Source organism: Limulus polyphemus, unplaced genomic scaffold, assembly GCF_000517525.1.
Source record: "Limulus polyphemus unplaced genomic scaffold, Limulus_polyphemus-2.1.2 Scaffold245, whole genome shotgun sequence".
Classification (NCBI taxonomy): Eukaryota; Metazoa; Arthropoda; class Merostomata; order Xiphosura; family Limulidae; genus Limulus; species Limulus polyphemus.
In genome coordinates this window covers 555,561-566,697 of record NW_013665855.1, presented here as the reverse complement: position 1 = coordinate 566,697, position 11,137 = coordinate 555,561, and the positions used below count along the sequence as shown (strand labels likewise).

The window sequence follows — 11,137 nt, the reverse complement described above, 5'->3', positions numbered from 1 at the left end:
AGGTATATATTACTGTAGTTATCCTTACCATATGTTTTAGTTACAGATTATTCTGTCTGTCATTTAGTTATCAGTAAGAGTTCACAAATTCAATTCTATACATTAATTCTACAAGGTTTTTGGTTGTTTAAAAAAGTAAATTTGTTTTAGCAATCTCAAATCTCTTCTGTAGCTCCAGTTTGAATAATTATCAAAGACTCCAAAATAACATATTAAAAGGCAAAGTTCTTGTTATTAAAATGATATAGTTAATCAGTGTAATTGAGTTTTTAGACATGTTTATGTGATATCAACAATGGTTGGCAGAGCACAGATAGCCTATAGTGTAGCTTTGTGCTTAATTACAAACAAACAAACAAATTAGTTGAGGCACAGTCTTTCAAGAGAAGCTGTTAGAAATAAAACATTCAGTGGTTAGTTAAAATTAATTATATATTCAGTCAAGCAAGCAGTATCTTGTTTACAATACTAGGTTAGATAAATGTATTATAAAAAAACTAAAAATGAGAGTGAATATCCACAGCACATGCTCATGCATCGTGAAAAAGGTTTCATTAGAGTTGGGAGGCAATGCTCCTTTCATTGTCTTCAACTCTGCAAATATTGACAAAGCTGTAGCAGGAGCTATGTCATCAAAGTTTCGAAACTCTGGACAGGTGAGAGTGAAATGAATTATATTTACATCAAGTAGAAGTAGCTGAAATCAGAAAACTGAATTTAAAAGATGATAGTGCTTATTTGAAAGAGGTGTCCATAGTTATTGAACAAAGAGAGAGCCTGACAACTTTTACTGCTTATAAAAAAATTGTTTTCTGACACCCATTAGGCATGTGACGATTAATCAACTCACTATTTGGTAATTGGCTGATTAGCTATAAAATTGATTACTTAGAATTAGAAAGTTATTTAAAATATATATGTGTGTGTGTGTGTGATTTGTTTAACCCTTCTGAAACTAAAAATTTGAAAGTGAATTGACAAAACCATTTCCGTAAATTGCTTCGGTTTACTGTTATAGTTACATAATACAATTTAGTCATAAAACTCTCCATTTTTAAAATTGCTTCCAGTCCTCTGTATTTTGATTGTGTGTATGCTTGAAAGCTTTAAACAGCTGTTCTCATTATAAGCTTATTGGACTATGATGTTACTGTTTGTATTAACTAGAAATAAATCAAAATGCTATTCTGTTCCCATAAGAACATTAAGCCAGTACATCTGACCTAGTTTATATTTGTAGTTTTTAACTTTTTGATCTATAATTAAAAAAAAAAGTTAAAGTGAATATTCCACATTGATAGTAGTGTCAGAAGACTGGGGGTTATATTCTCAAAAACATGTAGAGGTACTCAGCTGAGTGAAGTGAACCTGTTTTTGGTTACTTAATTATGAATTTAAATGTCTTCGTACACATTTTTTCATTGTTGTATAATTTTGTTTTGTTTTTTAAGTACAAATTTACTGTTGCCTTACATAGAAGACTTGTAAAAACAATAGCAACTGTATTGAGGTGATGTTGTTATTGCAAATATGCTACAAAAATGATTGTTTTTATAGTGCCTTAAGTGCAGAGAATTACCCATATATACACCATAAATTTTCTGAACTGTAGTACTTATAATGAATAATTTGATAACTACCCTTTCTGATTGGTAGATTGGTGAGTGTAGTATTACTCAAGCTCTTTTGTGTTCCAGTCACCTGTTGATAGCTGTGTTTTAGATTGATTAAAACTAAAACCAAAATATTGCCAATAAATCATTTCATAAGAATTTCCACACATGCATCAAGCTTGATATTGTTACATCTCTGGTCGTTAGTTAATTTTCCGTATAATTTCTTTCCGATGAAACTTTAGCGATACAAGTCCTTTCTTAAATAAACTGGTTTATTCTTTCTCAATACAACTTTGCAATACACTTGATTTCCACAGTCACGCTATAACAAACGCTATAATTCTCAAAGAACTTCTCACGTGCTCGACTCAACAATACGTCTCTCTCTTTGTCCGCAGTTCAATTACACATTGTTGCCGTCAGTTCTTGGCGGCTTATATATACAAGACTACCTCATATCTAGTAGCCTCTTGAGGTTTCATGAACGTTCTAGAAGAGCATGACGTGTTACAAGTGTCACGTGACCTCCACTGTCGTAACAATATCCTACTTTTGAATTAATTAATTTGAAGAGAATTTATTTCCAAGACTTTGAGGTTTGGTTGAATTTTAATGTAGGCCCAAGTAATTAGATATCTAAGTGTCATGATATAAAAGACTTTTAGCTTAGATATTATTGATTAATTTATTTTGTGAATGAATATTCTATTATTGTTTAGTTTTTGGTATAATAAGAGTTAAAAGCAGATGATTGTAGGGCATTGTGTTTATAATTCATTGATATTGAGACTATCGAACGTTGCATGCAAAACATTGACGTCGAGAATTTAGATATTTCTAGAAGACGGGTAGACGACTATGTGATAAAGCCATAAATTGTGTGGGATGAGTGGAAACAGTACACAGACAATAGTCGAAGAAAGTAAAGTTACAGGCTGTCAGACTTTATAAATTATAGATATATATATATAACTTTCCTTTTTGCCAGTTGTCAAATAGAAAGGCTTCTAGTTATATTTCTTAATAGTATAAATATATATATACTATGTTGTTGTTGGGCTTAGGACTTCTACAGTAGGTGTGTGTGACTTGTTAGCGATAAATTCAACGATGAATAAACAGCATGCACTTCACTTGTTTTCCAAATAATATATATATATATTCAGAACAAGTTAACGTATGTACAATACATTCTTCAACACTATAGATATTATGGACATATCATAAATACTATATATGTAGTTCTCTCATTCTTGTCAAATATCCACTTAGGCCTATTCAGTTACTTTAGAATTTCAGTTAAAAAGCCAAACTGTCTTCTCTATTTCTATCGCACTAGTACTCTCTATGATTCACTTACAATTGTGGTGCGAGTTACCATAATCGTTTGGTCTTCTTTGTTTTGAAGATCCTATGTTCCTTTTGTCAAAGTGCACTCAGGCTGATTCAATTACTTTAGAACCACGCTTTGACGGAATAAAATTATTTTTCTTATCTTTTTTTTTTCTACTGTTAGTTTCACTCTAACATATTAAATGTTAGGCCTATCACTTCTATGGTAGTTAACTTCACACCAACTTTATTCTCTTTTGTTATTATCTGTCTTCTGCTTCCCTCTGTCTCATGCTGTTTATATCTTTATCACTTACTCATCTGTTTGCCTTCTGTATTCTCGACATCAATGAATTATTAACAAAACTTCCTACAATTATCTGCTTTTAACTCTTATAACAAAAACTAAACAATAATAAAATATTCACTCACAAAAATAAATTAATCACTAATATCTGAACCAAACAGTCTTTTATATCATGACATAAACCCCTCTTCAAGATAAATTTTTTTTTTTCTGATTACTATATACAAAGACTGTTCTTAGTTCATACACAGAGTCTGCTTCAACATTTGCAGTTCCTTTGCGGAACCTGTAGTTCTAAAGGTACAATGCCCACCTCGTGATCCTTGCACTGTCGATCTTGCACCTCTGAATGTATGCAAGTGGTTGATGGTCTGTCTGGATGATGAACTCCTTCCCATATAGATAGTTATGGAATTTCCGATTGGCAAATATAATGGTCATACACTCTTGTTCAATCATGGAGTAGTTCTTCTCACTATGTAACAGCTTTTTACTTATATATGTTACTGGAAACAGTCCATCTTCATGTTCTTGTAAGAGTACTGCCCTAATTCCAATGTATGAAGCATCATCCTGAACAATGAATGTATGTTGAAGTCTGGCATTATAAGAATTGGTGAGCTTCCCAACATGTTCTTTAACTTTTGGAATGCCACCTGGTGTGGTTGTTCCCACTTCACCTTGTTGGGTAAGCCTTTCTTGGTCATGTCAGTCAATGGTGCAGTAATTTCAGCATTATTTGGGATGAATTTCCTGTAATATCCTGCTAACCCCAGGAAGGATCTGACTTGCTGCTTGGTCATTGGAGCTGGTGTATCTTGTATGCAGATTATATTTTCCTTTTCCATGGCTGTCTGTCGATCCCCCACTTTATGGCCAACAAACTCCAGCACAGAATATCCAATGCATCACTTGGATGGTCTGATGGTGAGACCTGCTGCTCTCACTCGCTGGAACAGCTGCCTAAGTCTCTTCAGATGGTCTACCCATCTTGCAGTATGTGTCAGAATGTCATCCACATAGTGCTCGATGTTGTACACCCTCCTCATCATCATGCAGTTGAATATTGCTGCCCTCACTTGCTGGAACAGCTGTCTAAGCCTCTTCAGATGCTGGTTGTTCGGCTTGTCAACCAAAATTCTAAAGTAATTAAATTGGCCTAAGTGGACTTTTGACAAGAAGAAGATATATATATAGTGTGAAGAATTTGTTGTACATATGTCTTAACTTGTTCCGATTATTTATATATATATGTTTGGAATAATATATATTATATATATTTTATTTTGAAAACAAGTGGAGTGGATGCTGTTCCTTTAACATTGAATTTATTGCCAACAAGTTGTAGACACTTGTTGTAGAAGAATTCTAAGCCCAACTACAACACAGTATGTATTTATACTATTACAAAGTATAAGTAAAAGCTTTTTATTTTAATAGTTGGCGAAAGATTATATTTTTAAATTCTAACACTAAGCTTTTAGACTTAGAAGTAAGGAGAATATTAAATAATAATTATTGTGTTTCTCTCTCTCTCTGTTTTTCTAAAAACAAGAGGAAATCCTCATTAACTGTGGCAAGATTAAAGTAAATTAATCTAAGACTTTGGGCATGGTCAAATACATCAATTGAAAGGGTTTGACCTCCTGAGTCCAAACCTGTAATTAAATCTCAAATCATTCAAGAGATGATGGAGCTATGAGCTAAAAGTTTCTACTTGAAAAACTCGGAGCCATTCTATGAGCCACTATTAGAGGATTACTTTAAATTGTGTAATTTTTTTCTAAGAGAACTCTGAATTCAATAAAAAATAAATAAACATACAATAACATTTGTACATTGTATTGTAAGCTGTAATAATTTTTTTTATGGTTACTTATGGTTTATACAATAAATGTAAAAAAATATCTTGAGCAGAATGTAAACTACTTGTATATAAATTTTCAGCTCAATATTTTCTATGGGTCTAAAAATTTGTATATCTTTTGGTTCATTGATACTGTAAGATGCACAAAGAAAGTTATGTCTGCTTTTCTTTTTAATATATATATATATATATAGACATGTGTTTGTTCAAACCGGTTCCTTGTGCAAGAAAAGGTTCATGATGAATTTATTCACAAACTGAGTGAATCCATAAAAAGCCAGCTAGTTGTTGGAGATGGATTTCAACCAGAAACTAACATCGGTCCTTTGATTAATGCAAAAGCTGTTGAGAAGGTAAGACAATGACCAAGTAAACAGTAAATACATTAGTGACAGCACTTATGAACACTTTCAATAAACATCACAACACCAATGTTTCCATGTGCTCAGTAACTTTATTTGTATAATGTTAAAAAACATGTTCTACATGTTTCAGTGGACAAAATGATCCACCAATTTCATGGAAACATGTAAAGTGTTTAATAACATTATACAGATAGTTGTTTTGCACATGGAAACATTCATGTTGTGATGTTTATTGGATGTAAACAGTATATGAATATTCAGTTTTTATTGAAACGATTTGTTTAACTTTGTAACACTTAGTTGTCTTCAAGAAAAAATGTGTGTTTGTGTGTGTGTATATGTATATAAAACACAGCAGTTGTGTTCAATTCAACATATTATCTTAGTAAATTCAAATGTCAGTTACACAAACTTGTCAAAGATAAATAGTGCCACACAAAAAATAAGCTTAAAATAAAAACTAAGTTACCGAAGAGTGATTGTAGATTTTTCTCTTGGTAGGAAAGACATTGACCAAATTAGACCACACACACACATTAGATTTAACTTTTTCCAACAAGCCTAACATGTGGAATAAAATTAAATCATTTTTATTTAAATTTAGAAACAGTTGTAGGTGCTTAAACTTACAATACTAAGAATTAATTGTAAATTTTGAGAGCAAATTTTGAAAATGAAGTTTCCATTATTCTCCAATAAATGTGGGAAAATTTGCTTTAAGGAGTGTTTAAGACAGCAATGGGCCCTTTAACCATGCTTCACACTAACCTGAAACAATGAAAGCCATGATTATGAAAGAAAAAACAGAACTTTCTTTGAACAAATTGCTTATAATAATGCAGTGATGCCTTATTGCAGATGTAAACCATGGGGGAACATTTGGTTTATAACAAATTTCCAATCATTTGACAGTAAAATACCTGCAAGATAGACTTATGGTTGGAGGAGTAGCTGATCAAACTTTTCAAAAAGAAAAATTCATACAGAGAGATTTTTAAATGATGAAGAACCAAAGTACATAATATTTCAAAGCAGAAAGCTGTCATATTTCTCCAAAGATGCCTCAGACAAGAGAGTGTTTAGGACAGTGGTGGGTCCAAAACTCTACCAAGTCAACCTTGAGCAGTGTTATTATCCTCATAGGGAAGTTATGAATGACTGAAAATATCATCACAGCTTTCTAATCCATTTTGAACACACACCTGTGAAGATTTCTGTTAAGTCTCTGTAGCTTTGTCTTTTGATCTCAATAAATGTGACCTTGAAAACCTATTGCAATCTGCATGCAGTGGAGGACCTTTGAAAAGTTTATCAAGGTTTGTGGTCTAGATTGACTTTGCTGTCCTATACAGAAGCTTCTAACATATACTGTAGAAATTGCAGTGTTCTGCAGTAGTGCATTATCATTGGTTATTACAAGGGCAACATGGGACCTAGAAGTCAACATTAATATGTTCTTATAAAGTTTAATTAAACTTTAATATACTATCTATCACTTGTAGTTTTATACCTAGTTCCAGAAAGCTAGTTTATCTTAATGAATAATAAAAAAAAATATGTGTGTGTGTGTGAATATATATTGAGGGGTGGGGATTAACCCAAAATAAATCTACTCAAATTAGCAACTCGCACTGGTTGTGTTTTTCTTAATTTTTGCCTGTTGTAACTACCAAATTGCTTTATTTGTTGGTAGGAAAAAGTTTAAGAACAAATACATCTAATTTAAGCACTTCTTAATAGTTGGACACTTACTAGTTCTTAATTGTTACTTTTATATCAGTGATTTCCTGTCCAAAAATAAAAGAACTGTCTTTTTGGAAAAGGTTAAAAATGCAAATAAATTAAAATTAATTGAGCCTTGCCTAGTTGACTTTGTTTTTAATATTAGACACCTGACAATGTTACTTTCTCAAACTGTAGCTTTTGGTATAGAAAGTATTATTTTTAATATAAAATTTATTTATTAGTTTGTTTCAAAACAAAGTACTTCATTAATTAAGCATCCAATATTTAAAAAAATTGTTTTCATTATTTGTATTATAGATATGGATTTCTTGCAACATCATGTAAACTAAATTGAGCTGATTGCTTGATAAACGGCTGAAGTTTTAGCAGTGTAACTTTTAATGAAATAGTTTTTGTTGAGTGAAATCAAAAAAGAAAATAATATATATTTTTTTTTTGGACATCATTCACTAATGGGTAAAATAGTACATGACAAACAATAAAAGCAATACTTTCTGAAGTATGGCATTGCCCAAGTGATTACATGAACATAAAAATATAATATAATTTAGTTTTAATTGCGTTAAGTTTCTTTACATTTTAATACTTAGTTTTGTTTTTAAATTAAGAAGATTGACAGGATTTTGTTTCTATCTAGGTTTCCAAACATGTTGAAGATGCTGTACTGAAAGGTGGTAACATTTTAGTTGGGGGAAAACAACATGATGCTGGAGAAAACTTTTTCCAACCAACTCTGATAACAGAAGTTCAGCCTGACATGCTGGTATACAAGGAAGAGATTTTTGGACCTGTGGTTGCTATCCTCAAGTAGGTGTTTTTCTGTTGCCAAAATTTTGTATGTGTATGTTGTGCCACTTATGTAAATCTGAGTATAATTATATTTATATTACACTGATATATCTAGAGGGACATAATTTCTTACATAATCGACATCTGAATTAAAGTTGGTCATCTGGAATGAGATCACAAAATGTTGTTACGGACCACTAGTTATCCTTAAAGTAGCAGTCAGATAGATCAATACAAATTTTCAAGCAACATTGCAACAATAATCCAAAGCATACAAACTTCTTCATATGTGTATTTGTTAGCCAATACGTTTTCCAAGTGTGCATGTTTTCATTAGCTCGCATAACTACCTGTTTCCCTTTATAAAGTACCAATGTAATCACTAAAAGATATTAAAACAGTGCAACTTACATCAGTTCTTATGTTGTGGAAAAATTCGTTACATTCCAGTCAAGTAGTTTATTTGGACAGTTGCTGGAGAAAGTGTTAGAAATTCATTACATAATCCTCTCTCTTTTTTTTCTTTTGTGTGAGTGTGGAATGCCAAATTTTACACCATGGGCCAACACAACTTTCTATGACACTTAAACCATAATTGGAAAAAATAAATATTTTATCTAGATGATCTATAAAAACCTCTTTGTTAAATTTTTATGATATATTTAATTCTTCTAATTGATTAGTTTACTTCTTAAAAGACCTATTATTTTGTGTATTTATCCAAGAAAACAGTTGATTGTAAGCTAATTTACTGATTTTCTTTTCTAACAGTAAGAACATTTCTATTAATTGTTGTGGTTTAAAACTTGCCATTCTACCATAAAAGGCTTAAGTATGAAGATTATCCATTGAACTTTGAATAGTTGTGCTACAGTAATTAGCTAAACAAACTATCTGACAGTAAAGTGATGAATTTTTTTTTTAAAACATGATAACTCAACTAAGTAGCATCGCTTTAACATCTTCTGACAATTTCAACTGGATGAAAATGTACTAATATAAACAAGGAGGAATTCCATGCCACTGTAGTGTATTATTACACTTAAATTTGAGAAACGGAAACTAACAAGAACTTAGTTATATTAATTATCTGATGAACATTGACTTGTAGGGAGTTAATGATACGTCATCTCTAGTTCAAAAATTTCTTTACTTTGATTTTATGGACTATTTAATAGTTAATAATTTTCTTTTTGTTATGAAAACAGTTATTGGAATTAAGGTTATCCCATAATCTTCATTGTAATTAGGTGGTTTTTCTAAAATTGAGGTTATTTTGGAGCTTCAAAGTTTGTGGTTTTGTTACTTAAATCCTAGCATAAATGTGACACCATTTCTGTTCTCGTACATAGGGGTCTAGGAAAGTTAAATAAACTGTAGATCAGAGAGAAAATGAACATCTTCAGGAGTAAATGTCCTGGGTAAGGTATAGTAGAGCAAGGAAATATTAACAGAAATAAGAAGTGATGTGTACATGAACATTTAATAATGTTCATTCAGATGCTGGTATGTTGTGAATAAGTAGGTGACAGTGTTTATCCGGAAACTGGCATGTTGTGTATTGATAGGTAATCCACTGATCTAATGATTGCCGTATAATGTAGAATGAGAAAATGTTGCATGATAGATGGGTAATTCTAATTAATCAGGAGTGGCATGTTATATATAGATAAATCTGTTTGTTCTTTAACTTTCATGAAATATTTTAATAGGTAATCCTGCCCATTCAAACACCAGCACATTTTTTTGTTTTTAATATATATGAAATTAATCGTATCATGCCATTCTTTTAACACCTTACTTGTACTTTAGTTTCTACACACTTGTTAAAAAGAGTATACATTCAGTTGGATAGGAACAATGTTGAGAACATTTTGATATACTTTTCTTTATTGTAGATTTAAAACTGAAGAAGAAGCTATTGCTTTAGCAAATTCGACAAGAGTAGGTTTGGCTGGTAAGTATGGATTTATGTAGCCTCTGATTTTCATTTAAAGTGTGTATTCAAAATTCCTGTCTGCTACAAAAAAAATCACCTAACAATAATAATAATATATATATATATTTTATTATTAGGTGAGGCTACATATATACTAGTGGATGATTAATATTGTAGTCTTTCTCTATCTTTTGCTGAGCCTTTAATAATTATCATCCATTTAATAGACTTTAAAGTGAGTTTTCTTGTGCCTTATAATAGTGTTGGAGAAAAGTATTTTCACAATAAGTTAAACAAAAGATTGAAATTTTCTCCTTTACTTTACACAATGAATTCCATTTGATTGATCTTCATTAATTCTAGTCTATTGAAGTTAAGCATCTAATAATTATTTTTTGTTCAAGTGAAAACTAAAGTTTTTCTATATTGCCTTTTACATTGGATTATTTGCAAGGTATTAAATATCTTTTTTTTTCTACTACCATTTCAAACTTAACCATTAGTCATACAAGCCTGATTTGCCCCTGCTTTATGGAATTTTCCATGATACCTACTCCTTTCACGAATCTCCTACTGTTTGGCTTGGAGTAATTACTTGGAGTATCTGACCTAACTTCTGGTAGTGAAAGTTCCCATTGCAGTTCTTATTTTCTTTGAAGTTATCTTTAGGCTGTGTGTTAAACACTTGAAGAAGCTTTTTTGTATTTGTTGAAGACTCTGCATGGGGTCTGAAACATTGTAATTGACATACAAGGCAGGAGCTGTCCATTAAAAAATTTTCTCCAAAATGTCTTCTTTTCTACCCAGTGACTAAAGGTTTTTCTTTTTTGTAGAGCCAGAAATGAGTATAGGAAAGTTTATCAAAACATATTATTTTCAAAGTTAATTGCCTGGGACATAATTTTATTTCATTTAGAAATTATTTGACAGTATCAACTTTTTTACAATTTACTTATTTTTACATTGTAATACATACTTAAATTGTTTATCTATCCAGCAGTGTTTGTTGAACAAGTATGGTTTAAAAAAAAAAAGAAATATATAGGGTAAGTGAATACTGGCTGCTAGTGAAAACTAGTGCTAATCAAATGATTATTTGAACCTTATTTATATGATTTTTTTTTTTAGTTTTAGTAATATAACTGTCATATTATTACTTGATATTTGGTGGACTCA

General features: G+C 31.1%; 1 protein-coding gene across 1 annotated transcript in view; it reads left to right on the top strand.

The window, feature by feature from the left end:
- Window positions 1-11,137, top strand: part of LOC106478742 (succinate-semialdehyde dehydrogenase, mitochondrial-like) — a 37,058-nt gene that overhangs the window by 24,844 nt on the left and 1,077 nt on the right. The window contains exons 9-12 of the mRNA XM_013939303.2: window positions 524-656; window positions 5,317-5,475; window positions 7,871-8,040; window positions 9,921-9,979. Coding sequence (XP_013794757.1) covers window positions 524-656; window positions 5,317-5,475; window positions 7,871-8,040; window positions 9,921-9,979 — 521 coding nt within the window. The remainder of the gene's footprint in view (window positions 1-523; window positions 657-5,316; window positions 5,476-7,870; window positions 8,041-9,920; window positions 9,980-11,137) is intronic.